At 41.3% G+C, this 15,611-nt stretch overlaps 1 protein-coding gene across 1 annotated transcript in view; it reads left to right on the forward strand.

The window, feature by feature from the left end:
• Nucleotides 1-14,519, forward strand: part of PTN (pleiotrophin) — an 82,546-nt gene extending 68,027 nt beyond the window's left edge. The window contains exon 5 of the mRNA XM_075158221.1: nucleotides 7,543-14,519. Coding sequence (XP_075014322.1) covers nucleotides 7,543-7,595 — 53 coding nt within the window. The 3' untranslated portion in view covers nucleotides 7,596-14,519. The remainder of the gene's footprint in view (nucleotides 1-7,542) is intronic.
• The last annotated feature ends 1,092 nt before the right edge of the window (nucleotides 14,520-15,611 follow it).

A 15,611-nucleotide genomic window follows, 5' to 3' on the forward strand; every position in this document is an offset into this window, starting at 1 on the left:
CCCTCTTGTGCTGAGCGTTGAACATGACAAAGAACAGTAAGAAAGTCCATACCCTGCAGAAGCAGCAGTACAAATGTACCAGAGGCAGATGAGAAGCAGCAGCAAATAGAAGAGCAAAGTGAGCTGCTTCTGGAAATGACTTTCCAGTTAGCCAGACACCTTCAGCAGTCTACAACTGCAAAACAAGCTTCACTTGAAAAGTTTATCCATTGCAATCTTCCGCATATTTACTCTTAAGGCTCTAACATCTTAGATGCATGTGACCCAGACTTAAAGAAAATGAGATGAAACTTCCCTGATCTTTGTCTTGGGGCAATTAGGCCATCTAGCAAAATCAGAAAATGCGTGTGTCTCTGTGTAGGCAATTTTGAAACTTTTTCTCCTAAATTTTTGAATGAAAGAAATCACCAAAATTAAACCTTTCTGATGAAAATCTTTCGCTTCAACAAATTACCTCCTAAAAAAAAGCTTCCTGTAATTCCTGATGAGTTTTATGTAAGGATGTTAAAAGTGAACGGTTTTAGGTCTTACATCCAAATGTCAGGTTCAAGCAATGGCTTCTGACTATCTAAAATCGTTTCAGAGCTTTGTGGATGGTTTTAGAATAAATTGGATTAATTTTTCCCTGCATTTATTTTTTGCAATTCCAATGAGAAAGAAAATGAGTGAAATTTTCCATGAGTGCCTCTTTGGTCCATTTCTTTGTCAGATACGTTAGTGTTTGTTACAGGCATAAATCTACCTGTTCCCCATTCATAACACACATTGCAGCGTGCCTTCCTGGCTTATACGGTGCAGCTCCACCCTTTAGGTTTGAATTGGGTCCATCTTGTGTTCAACTGGGAACAAATCCAAGTCTATCCAAAATGGAAATTTAGCAAAGTGAGTAGCAGAACGAAACCTGCTGGAGAGGGGTGACTGGAAGAGTGGAGAAATTGAGAAACACTTACAGACAACTAGAAAAAGTCACTAAACAGCACAGAGCTAAAGTATAGGGGATATAATCAATTGTAATATATTAATGAAGTAAAAGTCACATCAAGGTCATTGATTCATTGGAAAGTTGCCTTCTACTGCTGTTCAGCTAGTGGAATATTGCTTTTTTTTCCATCCAATACAACTGTGTGTTGCTCAAAGAGGCTTTTCAGAAGAATTCATTTTGCAACAAAATTGCTATCGTAATATAGTTTTTCTTTCTTAAACTCATTTGGAATACATAAATGCTTTATATAAGGCAGGAAAATAGGAGGAAAAGGAATTAGGTGGTCATGAAAGGTTATTTATCTCTAGAAGCGGAAGAAATACCGTATTTAAAGGGTATTTCAGAAATCAAGGGATTTCTTTCTATAATCATGGAAATCCCAAGATAGTACCGTTTCTGTTCCTAGAGAGGAGGGTGAAGCCCTTTAGGGTGAGAATTTTTTCACCGAGGGATAAAATCCTTGGCTTCGTCAAAGTCAAGACTGCTCCCTTCCACATGGGTTGGCATTTCATCCCCAAAATTCAGAAGTGCCCTGCACCCAATGGCATCATTACCCTGCACCACCATAGCAAACAGGTTCTTTGGAAAAATTGCCCCAATGAGAGGTAGAGAGCCTTTTAAAACAACTGCCTTCCTCTGTACTCCGTGGGACTGAGTGCTAGTTCCTGGTAAAACTGTGTCCTGAACACCTGGTGTTAAAATTCTTAGCTCTAACTTTCCATCAGCACAGCTTTTGCTATTTAGAATGATTTATATTGCTTTTGAGGACACTGCTTGACTTTTATATATAGGAGTTCAGCAGTGCCAGAAGTGAATTGTTACCTTCTTCTCAACAAATGAAAATAAATACCTGCAAATCTTGGCTTACAAAGCTTGGCTTCCATTAAAATGTAATTACCTCCCTTTTGTGCCTTATACATTAAGAGTGACTTCAAATGGTATGTGGCTCCTGTTCGACATAATTACTTTCCTTTGCTGCTTGCATAGTAAGAATGAGGCTCCAGAATAAAGAAGACTATTTAAGGAGGGCTGCTGCCGTTCCAAATTGCAAAGAGAAGGTTTTGCATATTGAATTAATTTGTTTACTCGGAGAGATCCTCACTGGAATTCCGGTCATCATGGACCCACTTCTGTGGGTCCAGTGCTAATCCATGACCACACAGCTTTTAATCCTGTGAATAATTCTTAGGCATACAACTATTCATAGGGTTATTCAGGTGATGAATGATTAGATAATCCAGTGTGTGTGCATCGACGCAATTCGCTCTTGCAGGGCTGTTTGTACAACGCTATGTGGGTGTTTTTTATCTCGTTGGAAGTGCTCTGGGTTCCAGGGAGGAGCGGCATGGCTGTGCAGCGCTTGATTGCTGCGCCCTGCAGGGACTGCCAGGTATTCTGAATTTGCTCTTTGCGTGTGCCCTGGCCTCCATCTGAGCAAGAGCACTGCTAGGCAGCCTCTCGCTGTGGGAGAAGAGGGAAGGAGGAAGGTGTGTGCTGTAAAACAGACACAAAAATTGAGGACTGTTTTCTCATCCTCATTAATATTCTGGAGCATAAGTAGCTCACTCTTCTGGTACTTCCGTTGTGCTGCAAGGATGCACAACTTGGGGAAGAGTGGCTGGAAAGCTGCCCAGAGGAAAAGGACCTGGGGGTGCTGATTGACAGCTGGCTGAACATGAGCCAGCAGTGTGCCCAGGTGGCCAAGAAGGCCAATGGCATCCTGGCCTGTATCAGAAATAGTGTGGCCAGCAGGAGCAGGGAGGTGATCGTGCCCCTGTACTCGGCACTGGTGAGGCCGCACCTCGCATACTGTGTTCAGTTTTGGGCGCCTCACTACAAGAAGGACATGGAGGTGCTGGAGCGTGTCCAGAGAAGGGCAACGAAGCTGGTGAAGGGCCTGGAGCACAAGTCTTATGAGGAGCGGCTGAGGGAACTGGGGTTGTTTAGCCTGGAGAAGAGGAGGCTGAGGGGAGACCTCATCGCGCTCTACAACTACCTGAAAGGAGGTTGTAGCGAGGTGGGTGTTGGTCTCTTCTCCCAAGTAACAAGTGATGGGACGAGAGGTAATGGCCTCAAGTTGCTCCAGGGGAGGTTTAGACTGGACATTAGGAGAAATTTCTTTACTGAAAGAGTGGTCAGGCCTTGGAACAGGCTGCCCAGGGAAGTGGTTGAGTCATCATCCCTGGAAGTATTTAAAAGATGTGTAGATGAGGTGCTTAGGGACATGGTGTAGTGGGCATGGTGGTGTTGGGTTGACGGTTGGACACGATGATCTTAGATGTCTTTCCAACCTTAATGATTCTATGATTCTATGATGCACAGGGATGATAAAGCTAAGTATTTCCTCGAAGTGAAGGAAGCCTGGTCCAGGTCCAGAAGGAAGCCTGGTCCTGCAGCTGCTTTCCTCAGTGTGGCTGTGTGCTGAGCCACGCCGGAGGTGGAAGGACAGTGTGGCTGGGGCACTAACACACAGTGCACTTGGAGCAGTAGGAAACAGCTGTCCTCGTCCGTTCCCTCCACTGCACAGCCTGCTCGCCTCAAGTGTTGAGAGACAGCGAGAGATAGCACCCACTCCCACCTCAGTGCTGACCCTGGTTTGGTAGGATAAATATCTTTGATACGGCACATAATGGATTAAAATTAATGTATTTAACTGTAAATATCAAATGTATTTACATACCTTTCATAAAGTTATATATTGAGATGTTCCAGTTGGTGGCCCGCGAGCCAGATGTGGCCTGCAGGATAATTCTGTCGCAGTTAGGCACTTAGCCTGGCTGAGCAGGTCCCTGAACTGGCCAAAGTCTGCTCTCCTGAAATCCAGGGTTCTCATCCTGCTTTTTGCTTTGTTCCTTCCCCTCTGGACCCTGAACTCCACTATAGGTAGCTCATAAAGATGTCTCTGACTGGTGTCTGGCTCAGCACCAAAAGACTGGACCACCTAGCTTTAAAGCAAATGGTGCAGTGCATAGATTCAGATTAAAATTCTGCGTGGGCTGGTGTGAACTTGGATTTCATCTGGTCAGGTCATCTGGCTCTTGATATTATGGGTAGCACTTGCCTGCAGCAAACACATTCCCTGTAGCCAATGCACAGGTGATGCACAGATCCACGGCTCTGTCTTGCAAATATTGCATTAATCAGGTAGGTGAAGTGAGGGAGGCTGCTGTTGACCCAGGGTGCTTGCAGATGGCTCAGGGCAGTCCCTGTTCACCGTGTTGCTTTTCTTGCTGCCTTCTGGCTCAGTGGTGAGTGTCGTTGAGAGCAAGGTGCTTTGCAGCGCCAGTGAGATGTGGAGAGCAACCTAGTGGCTTCCCCACCATAAAGGCTGTTTCAGTGGGCACTGCTTGATGGGTTACTATAATTTCTGATGGCAGGCTGGGACCACATCAGGAGGCCTGCTAGGAAATGGCTGAACTGAAGGTCTTGCATCCAAGCTGAATTGAATTTCGATAATTTTCCTTATGGAATAGGAATCTGAATGGGATTATTGGAGACAGTGCATCCAGGGGATCTTTCCCTCACTTAACTGGTAGATGCCTACAGCTGCTGCTGGGGCATGGGACTGCTGAGCTTTCAGGAAACTGGCATTGTACTCTCAGCTGGTCAGGGCTTTTGAGCATAGTCAGTGCTGGCCCTGCTGGCATGGTGACCCGTTCAGGCAAGCCTGGGTACCCTGGGAAGGGAAGCGTCAGCAGACCAAGTGATCAGGCTGACATGGATCCCTGTGTGGCTGTGTGAGCTGACTAGATAGCATGTTATAGATGTTGAAATAGTAGTGTAGGGTGAACAGAGATGAGGACAATGAAAGACACAGATGCAAAGAGTAGGTCTGAATGACACAGTAGGTCTGAATGATCACAATGAAAAAACATGAACAAAGTACATCTTAAAGCAACTTTATACTTTGTTAGCCATGGATATACTATAGTCTGGAGCCTGATCATAGTCAAAAGAGGTGGAGGGTAGCTGTGAACAGACTTGTGCATGAGAGTATGAACAGCAACATTTTCATGGCTTAGTACCTGGGTATTGGTGTCTGTGGTAGGATTTTTAAAAGAGACTAAGGACTGGGAAATAGTTGAGCAGTTTTCTTTATTTCTTTTTTTATATTGCCACAACTCTGGGCGTGCATGTCATTTCATGGAGCCTACCTGTCTGAAAGATTAAGCTGTGGTGGTGTGAGTACCTTTAATGTGAGAGGAATTACATCCCACACATGAGGGTTTTACTCTGCTGAGGCACGAAGCAGAATCACTTGTCTCTGAAGGTAGACGGCAGTTTGGGTGATATGCAGATTACCACAAGGTAGACAGCAGGGAGGATTGAGCTAACAGGAGCTGATATAGGCCCACAGCGGCCAAGTGCAAATGAATAAATAGGGGGTTGCCTGGTACCTCAAGTCAAGCGAGGATGGGGACTTGATGCGATCACACGACTTCCGACCAAAACCTCCTCCTCATGGTGACTTCACCTCTACCGTCAACTGCACATACTCTTCAGTAGAGTCCTGTTGGTGGTCTGCCCACATTCATATGTCTCCTTTGCTTTTAGTAAATTTAGTTGAAGTCTGCAGAGTGCCTTTCTGCTTGTGCTGGGTCTAAATAGATTTTAGAGATTCCAGTGCTGGTCTGATTGACAAAATGCTGGTGTTTCTTTCAGAGAAAGCAGTGTTGGGGGGGAAGAGAGAGTGTGAGAGAGAGTGCAATCAATACAGAATCCAGGAGGGTCAGTGATAAAGAGGGAAAATTAGAGCAAGAGGGGGACATGGGTAAAAGAGGATAGGAGGGGAGACAGTAGGGGGAATTTGTAGGGGGAAAAAAGCTTTAGCTGAAAGCAAATTTGCTATTAACTTAATGAAAAATGACATTTTGGAATGACATTTTGTAAAATAGTGAATGGCTCTGGACTGCAAGCATGCAAACACACATGCATGCACACACAAACAAACACAGACACACATACAAAGGTGGGGAAGAAAAAGTAGAATAATAGTAAAAAAACCTCCTGTTCACATTTTCAGACTAAAACAAATTACTTCTTGTTTTAAATTATGATGCCTTTAAATGTTAAGCAAAGTTTTTAAGGGAAGGAGATTTTTAGAGTAGATTTTGTGACTAAACATGAATTAGGTATTTTATTTTGCTTTGACTAAAGGATTATTGGAAGCGATTTTTGTCTTGTTGAAAATGATGAAGAAAAAAATGTTGTTTTGAAACTAACAAACAGGAAAAACAACCATCAGAGAAATGTGATAACCTAAGTCTGCCTTCTGCTGGAGGTACCCTGGCTCTGTCCATAGCTGAAAGATGTCCGTGTAGCTCCCTTGGCTTTAATGCAAGTAAGCGGGTTTTACCAGAGCTGATGATGACTGACTGTGTTACCCAAACTGGTCAGAGAGAGAAGAATCATATTCACGAAGAAGGGTACCACCTTAAGGGCCAAGTGCTTGTCTTCTCATTCATGGTGATATTTGTTATTTAACCTGAGATGGTTTTTGTTGGTTTGTTTGGTTTTGGTTTTTTTGTTTGTTTTTTTTTGGGGTGTGTTTTTTGAGAAGGAGGAAACAAAGGCAGGACTTAAAGGAGGAAAGTGATATCTGGGTTAAGGCAAATGTGGGTCTGCTTGCTTGCTGTTTTGGTTCCAGGAACACAGAAACTCAGTTCTCATCTCTCTGTAGTGCCTGTTGTGCTGTGTTTTGTGATAGTATCCACAAGGATTTATTCACGTTCCAAGTGAGAGTTGTTATTTCCCCCATTACAAGGTGATGTGATACAAGAGTACCTAATCCTCTTAATTCGTATTCATTTTTTAGGCCCCTAAGTGAATTCCCCCTCTAGAACACCACACTACCCTATAGCACAGCGAGAGTTAGCGCAGATGGTAGTATAATGTATAAACTTTCACTTGTACCTGCACTTCTTTCCCTCATTTACCCCAAATTAATCAGAGAAGCAGATGCTCCCTGTGCTATCAGTACCAGCTGGCTGGACAGACCGTGCTCTAGTGACTCCAGGCCAAACTTCAGTTGCCTCTCAAGTGCACGTAGGTGTTTGTCCCAGACAAAGGGGGAAGGGTTGGCAATGGAGAAGCTCAAGAAACAAGTGAGCTTTCTCACCATGCTCTGGAGTTGCTCTCATATTCAGAGAAAGCCAAAGACTAACAATGAAATAGAAAGGAAGCAAGGGAGGGGTATGTGTGCGGGTAGTGTGTGCAAAGCTTTCTTCCAGCTCTCCACTGAGCCATGACCCGGTTTCTCCAGGAGCTGCCTGCTGTTTTCTTATTTTCGGAGCAAGTTCCTGAGACAATGCTTTGCATGCCAAACAGGGTCAGCCACTCAGATAGGAAGGGTTCCGAACTGGACATGCACCCCCCCTTTCCATCTTCCCCAGTGCCTTGTTCCTTTTTTTCCTTCTTTTCCTTTTCCCTTTCCTTGTTCTGAACGAGGAAGCAAAATTAGTTCTTATGAGGAAACAAGGGGAACTTTCAGGGCTATCGGATGAAATTTATTGGAGTGACTGCTAGATGCTAATTTTTTATGGTTATTGTTATCTTGACAGAATCCAAGAAGAAGAAAAAGGAAGGCAAGAAACAAGAGAAGATGCTGGATTAATGGAGCCAACTTGGGCAATGTGAGAAAGGGACATCAGCAAACAAGATCAGTTAACAGTTTCATTTATACCTAGGCATTTTATCCTAAAATTATTTATAGCTTAATGGTACCATAGAAGGAAACAAGCAAACACAGAAAAAAAAAATCCTTTTTTATTACTTTAGTACTTTTTAATGTATAACCCTAACAACAATTTTTAGAGGCCTGTAATAAAGGTCTCCAAACTCATTTAGAAAATTATGTCTATTGTATATTGAACAATGTAGAGGTTTTAAAAATATTTTTCTTTCAAGTCTTGCCATAGGTCTCAATCTGGTAATTGCTCCATGCAAGCAGAAGCTGAACCTGTGTGGAGCTCCGCTGGAGCCAGTGGTGCCCTGTGTGAACATAGGAGTCTGGCTGGATGCAATTATATTTAAGATTGGGACCTTATATCTGAAAAAACCTAGACTTGTTTCTTAAGTTCTTATTACATCTGGATAACTGTATGAAATTATTTGTTTAAGGAAAGGATGGGGGCATTTTGTTGAGTATTTACAGGTATAGAATTTTTTTGGATGTGTGGTGAATGTTCATTCCAAAATGCCACCATCTCCAGGTAAAAACCAGTAGCATTGCTATCCTTGGCCGTATTTTGGATGTTGGCAGTAAAAATTCTGAAAACTTTCAACAGTTGGACATAGAAGACTCCTAATTTTTTAAGATTTTCTAGCAATGATTTTTCCAAGTGGAATGATAGCAAAACTTTCCATTTTTTAGCCTATCAGTACTGGTGGATAGTAGTGTCCTCTGTTTTGCCTATAAAAGCTGAAAAATGCTTTCTTTTTCTTGTTTATTTTGCCAGAAGGGAGAAGATCCATTTCTCAAAAATCTAGTTGAAATTGTTGCGATTCTGCCTGACCCAACTCCCTTTTATATCAGTGGGAATCTTCCTGTTGATTTTAATTATAGCTGGTTGAAAAATAGTATGTCTGGTGGGAAGTAACAGAAGAAATCTGTTTGAAAACTGCCCGAGATGGTTTATATTTTTGACCAAAAAGGGACAATTTGTTGGACTTGAAACCAATCAGAATGAAATTAATTTTTGTTTCATTGTTAGTAAAGTAGAAGGGAAATATAAAACCAGTACCTTTTACTTTCTTCCGTTTCTATCTAAGTTAAAAGACCTTGGAAAAGCTCAGTCAAAATAAAAATAGTTCTGTGATTTTTAATTTTTTTTAAATGGTCTCCAGGGGGAAAAAAAAGGAAAAATTACAACCAGGTTTTCTGTTTTTTCAATTTTACCTATTTTAAATGATAATAAGTCCTGAGAAAAGTCACAAAGTAGAAAAAAGATCTGACAAAGGGCTGGTCTGTCCCCAGGTAAAGGGTTGTTTAACAAACTAAACAACCAGCAGACCAGACTTTTTAGATGAAACATAAGGGATTTCAGTGCCCAAATTAATTTCAAAATCATTGCTTTTAAATTCTAAATCTTAAAATTCGACAGCAAGAAATAAGCTTTGCCGTTCGTGTAGGCTGCAGGCTTGCCTGCTGATCAAGAGGAATAGTCTCCCTTGTACTGCTGCGGGTACCCACTGACTTCAGCAAAGCTGCAGCAGGGTGTGTTCATCTGAGTAAATCACGTCATTGCTCTCTTGGGATTAGCTTGTAGACAAGCAGAGAGTCTTTTTCCAGACTAACATCACTCCTCCTTTCTATGCAAAAAATTTATAACGATTGCAGAGCTTGCCCTCTTTTTTCTCAACATGGAGGGTATGGCTGATCTGAACTCACAGTGAGGCAAGTCCTTCTGTAGACGTTCCCACACCCTTTTGAAGCCAGCTAGCCAAGGCTGCACATAGCTCAAGGTAGACTAGCCACACAATTATTTCCCAGACTCCTTGGGTGTGTTTTGCAGTCTGTGTTGATGTCCTTGTTATTTTGACTACGCTGTTAGACATACCTGAGCCAGTGGTATAGTTCAAAATGTCCCCAACATGTGGTGGATGTGCAATGACCAAATCCAAAATCATAAAGGCTGATATTTGGGTGGTTCTGGGTGCTATTTGGTTTGTTCATGGTCTAATCAGGTCTACCTGTGCTTGTGCCTCAGACTTAAACTAATGGATTGGTAGGTCTGATTGAAAGCAAAGAGAGAAAGAAGCTTTTTCACTCACCAAAGGTTTGTCTGTCTAAATGCTGCATCAGTGCACTTAAGGTGGTTCAGCTTTGAGTGCAAACACTGTTGCACCATTGTCTTACACTGGTTAATCTAGTCCATGTTTCATAGGGAGCTGTCAGGGGTTGGGAATGATGCTGAGACCAACAGTTTGACTATCCTTTAGCAAACCTTAGATGTGACTTCTGATTTCCACCTCTGTGAGTAAGAAGAAAATAAATTCCTCTGTGTTTCCTCTGACACCTTATGGCCCTTACAATTAACTGCCCGTCTGGCTTGTTAAAGGAGCATTCCTAATAGTTTTTGAAGGAGGCCAGTCAAGTTCCTATGGTGGTGTAGGGCCTCCATAGAGAGAGTTTACAGAAGACAAAGAAACAAACAAAGAAATACCATGTTAGGACCAGAAGAAAGCGCAGCAGTCCTGGTAGCAAAGGGTGTGAAATAAGAGGACACTTCCTCTGTACTACTCAGCCACATATGCTTGGATCTATATTGGCATCTTATTGTTGACAGTAATTGGAGTGGTATCTGTCATAGTTTATAAACAATGAAGAAAATTCCCAAGAAACCAGCAAAAAACATTCTGTGGAAACTCTGGCTATGAAGGAGATGATAAAAGTAATTCATGGCAGAACACAGAGGAAGATTGAATAGAATAGGTCAGTCAGGTCAGCTCTGAAAGGAGGTACATGGTACCTGACAGGAGCAGTTGCTTCACTAGTGACATTATCAAGAAAGCAAGAGGCAAGTATCTGAACAAAACCTCTTCCCACCCTATCTTGCTCAGTTTCCACTTGAGTCATTCTGAAATTTCTCCTTATTTGCTTTCTAATCTTCTACCCTCCCTCCTTTGGGAGGGCAAGCTTGTCTGACAGTGCTGTGGGGGTGGCTACTTCAGGTGGCTACGTGTTCTACCCTCTTGGTGCTATCCTATTACAATGGAAAATGACTTAGCTTAAATGTGTTGCTTATCTAGATTAATCGGCAGAAGCTTGTTTCACAAATGTCCCTCTCGAGAAGTGGTTTCCATCTTCATTTGCTACAGCTATAATAGGGTATGGGAAGATGACAGAAATCCCCCAAATGACAGCCTTTTTCTGAGCACTCAAATCTCTTTGAAAAGAGAGAGGTGGGTTGCTGAACATCAGCTAAGGATGAATCTGCATCCAGACTCTGGATTCTAGCAAGTTTAAACTTAGGGAAATTCGGGTATAGCTCCCTTCCCTTCCTCTGAGTAGGCTGAGCCATGCTTCTAAGCAATTAGACCTGTCTGTATCTTGATTCAAAACAATATTTGAGGATCGGGGCATTTTCTGACTTTGACATGTCTCCTGACAGAAGTGCCCATATTGAAAGAGAATCATTGCTTGTCAGCCTGGCATATTTAACAGATTATTAAGTGCAGCAAAACTATAGGGCAAGGCTCCACGAAGGGAAAACATTTGTTATGCATGCAGGTAGATACTAAATTGTAACTTACTGATTCTCATCTTCTAATTCCATAATGACATTCCGGACTGCACTGTTTTTCAAAGGAGAAAAATTAGAAGAAATGAAAGATTAATAATTATAAAACATATCAACAGACAGTATTGGAGACTTTGTCAAGAAGAAACAGGTATGAAGTCAGTAGTGTTTTATACAAACTTCTTTTGCATGCCCCTTGAGTAGGGAAGGTAGGATTACTGGCTGGCACATTTGTTTTTATGCTTTGCTTGATTTGTGCCTTAATGAAAACTAATCAAATGTAGAATGTTACAGAGAAGTAGGGTCGCACTCCAACCACAAAAGAACGTGTCCAACAGGAGGCAATGTCAAAAGGAGTCTGTCTTTTCTGGTTTAGGAGTGCAAGTTATGATGATGTTGATAGGAGAAAACGTAACATATTTCTTTAACTTTGGTGTATATCCTTCACCACTTGGCATGTGGCAATGGACAATTCGAGTAAAACAATGGAGCATTAGGATGAACTAAGGGGAAGTGAATACTTATGGAGACTGTTTATGGAAACAGGCCTATAAAACCCCTGAAACAAACCATGCTGCTAGCAGGGAGTGTCTGAAGATAACCATGTGTAGCATTCCCATTTGTTTAATGACATCCCTTAATATATGAGGAACTTTATCTGAGTTTCCTTAGTCTAATGTCAGTGATGAGGGTGGGACAAAAACCAACCTGACTTTCCCTTAGTCTAGGAACTGTAACAACATTAACAGTGTAAACCTGCCACTTTTCTAAAGCAAAATATTGGTGAGGTACACCATTTTGACATGACACAGTAGTCTTTCACATCTCCCAAATTTTTATAGGAAGGGGAAGCAGTATGTCAATGGGGGTAGGTATCTCATATTCAATCTTTTTAAACTCTCTAGGACAGCATCTTCTGTGAACCTCTGACTGTGTTCTCTCCTTTGTGGGGACAGATTATACCTGTTGTCTGCCTTCCTCCACTTATCCCTAATTTTGATAGTATTTGCATGTTTTCTGGCAATTCTGCTAAGGCACTCTACCTGTCAGCCAAACTTCTGTGGATATTGATGATCCTTCCTCGTGCTTGAGGCTGTATTCTCCATTTCTTGCTGGATTGTTGCAAAACAGCCCCAGCAAGCCCCAACTATCAGGTACCTCTCATTGTGTCCTTCTAAGATTAAAAGACACAGTAGCAACTTGTTAATCAGAAGATGACAATGAACAAGAAATATCAGAATGAGCAAAGAGATTCCCTGGATTCATTGGGAGGGTGGCTTGCTGGTAAAACTTTTGTCATAGCTCAACTTGGGCAAGGCTTCCTAGGGGACAGGAATGCATCACATTTGATCGAAAATTAGAGACAATGATGAAAGTGTGTCTGCCCTCAAATAGAAAAACACCTTAGCTAGATAAACAGTGGCAAGAAGCTTCATCCTTTCCCACTGTGTTCTCTTTTACCATCAAATTAAAGGGAAGAGACATGGTGCATAGAGCTTCAGGGATAGTGGAAGACTTGCCTGAGCAAAGTAGAGCATGGAGAGAGCCTCTTCCATCCCGTGGGTGTCTGCATTTGGAGAAGGTCTGGGTAGTCTTGTTCATAGCAGCAGCAGACCTTGTGTGCTTTTGGACCAAAACTAAACGATGCTGAAATCTAATCATTCTCCTAATGTTCCCTTTCTGCTACTCTTCAAAAACGGCAGCCTGCCTTGTGGCCTCATCACTCTGACCTGAGCAGAAATGAGATATTTCAAGGAAAACATGGAAATTCAACTATATTCAACTATCATTATCTCATTGGTGGGGCTGTGCAATCCTTTTGCCCTTTCTGCAGTTTGCCATTTAAATGTGGAATGTCTTGGGGTCCCAGATGGCTGAAAACTCAGAAGGTATCTCCTGCCCTTTAAATTGCTTGGCTTTGAGTGAGTTCCTTATGAAAAAATTGTACCTATGAAAAAACTGAACCTACAGTTCTTATTCCTTTCGTTAAAAAAACACAATAGCAAACAAAACCCACAACAAAACTGAAAGCATGTGTCCAATGTACGAATTTACTGATGAGATAAAACAGAGGCTCCCAAGTATTCCCATTTCAGAAGGTCATTCAAAGTTTAAAACTGTACAAAAGCTTTAGCCCTGAATTCTGTGATGTAAAGTTAGGAAAATGGATAGCCTCTGCAGGGCTGTCTTACCCATACCCAATTTCATTCAATTAATTACACTGTTTGAATTCCCTCACCCTAATCTACCTGGCAACAAGACATTATTTAACTTTTCTCATTAGGTCATTCATTACACTTCCCATATTATAATTATGTAGCTCATCTAGATTTTTACAGCTGAAGGAAACGGCTCTGATAATCCAGAGTGTGTTGTGGTTGCTGGGGGGACCTGAAGCAGAGGCAGGCCAATACTGCTGCAGCTTGGAGCTAGAAACCACCTAATGAGGATGTCAGCATCAGACATAGCAGCTCTCTAAATATACATGCACACATACTGCATATATATCCCTATATGGGGAAGCAAAACTCTATGAAAAAGTGCATCCATAACTCAAAATGTGTCTCACAACTAGTGCTGCCATGCTTTCAAGCTAAAGTAGAAGTGAAAGAGCTTTTTGTCCTGTGTTGTTATTTACATGATGATACAAGAGTACTATATAGGATGAAGAGGTAGGCTTCTTTCCACTCCCCAGCAGATCAGTGTAAGGATAGCTGTGTCCAAGGAAAATGCAAAACACACGCCAATGAAATGGCAGATAGGACTTGGTATCAGAGTGGTGTTCTCTTCTGTCACACCAAGTACATGGAAGGGTTTCGTTCAAAGCTTCAGTGAGGAAAACGGGAAGAAAGTGGAAAAAACAAAACAGAAATCATCTTGGTACTTGTAGTTTCGGTGTTAAACAGAAAGAAGGAATGAAAGTCAAAATAACAAATTGAAGCCTGAATATCGTGTTCAATGGATTTCTAATTCTGTATATATCTATTAAACCAGTGCTATATGATATCTTCTCATGGGTTACTCTCTTTTTCCTGTTCCTTTTCCTTTTTTTTTCAGTTTGTATATTGATTTTGTAAGCTAGCAGTGTGTTACCTTTTCGATTTTTTTAAACTTGTATGAAAGCCATATATCCATATTGTAGAACGAAAGCATTAATCCTGTAACATCCCTTAATGTTTCCCTTAGCTCTGTGGGATTGTGGGAGGCTCTAGCGAATGTATATGTTTACCAATTGTATCAACATAATTTACTTGCTCTTAGTGGCGATAAAGAATTAAATAAACTAATACACAGAAGCGTGGTGTTCTCATTTGGTTGTGGAAACTGTAAGGGACTTCTGAAGTTTCTTAAATTAATTCCAAGTATTCTTAGTGGTCTTTCTTTATTGTACTAATTTCCCATCAGCTATAGGTGTTGCTTGTCACAGAAACACTTTTCTTTGTAAATTCAGAAAAAGTTTTAGTCTGTAGAAAGAAATCTGCCAGAAAATGATTCTAGCAGAAAACAGCTCTTTGGTTTGTGCATACTGAAGTCTGTCTGCCCCAAATTCCTAACACTTATCAGTTCTGTAAAGCAGCTTGTTTCAGTATATTACAGTTATTTCAACCTGTATAATATTGACACAATGATGGGTTATAGATGAGAAGTTTGATTTTTTTTTTTTTTAAATTACTCTATCAGCTAAGCAGTGGGAAAAACTTATTCCCAGCCCTGTCATGCTCAGCTGTTTTACTTTAACAGTGACTTTAATGAGTGTGTGTCTTCAGTGAGAGATGATTAAGCCTCAAGAGTAGAGCAAAGAAGTTAAATTACATTAATGGACTAAATAGAATTATGCAGAAATTGAGGTAATGCTCATTGTATATTAATTTCCTCTCCTGCCTTTTTGTTCTTTCATTATCCTTTTTTCCTAGATCTACTTTCTTTTCCAAATACTTGGCTGGTTTTGTTTCTGTGTCCAACTATTAGTTAAAATGTTAGAATAATTAATTACTCCATGCAAGCCATTCCATCACTCACTGCCAAAAGAGGGAGATGCTTCACACTGTTTGCAAGACTAGGAGATTTATACAGGCTTCTGAAATTGTTTGGAAGAAAGTGAAATATTACAAGGTATGAAAAACTGACAGTGCACTCTTCAAACCACTAATGGACTCAGCAACCTAAATCCTATCATTTGAAAGGAGACCAAGTACTCACTCTTGTTTAATTACAAAAGAAAAATTTTAATTCCTTTTTAATATGCTACTTAGCAGTTAGTTACATATTTAGGTTACTGAATAATGAGAGAGTTTTAAGATGCTCTTGTTCTTCCATGGGAGATACCTGATCTCGTCAGTAAGCCTAAGTTGCTTAAGGATTGTCTCAAGTCATGCTTAGCTTCCCAA

The sequence above is a fragment of the Calonectris borealis genome, chromosome 1 (assembly GCF_964195595.1).
Source record: "Calonectris borealis chromosome 1, bCalBor7.hap1.2, whole genome shotgun sequence".
Classification (NCBI taxonomy): domain Eukaryota; kingdom Metazoa; phylum Chordata; class Aves; order Procellariiformes; family Procellariidae; genus Calonectris; species Calonectris borealis.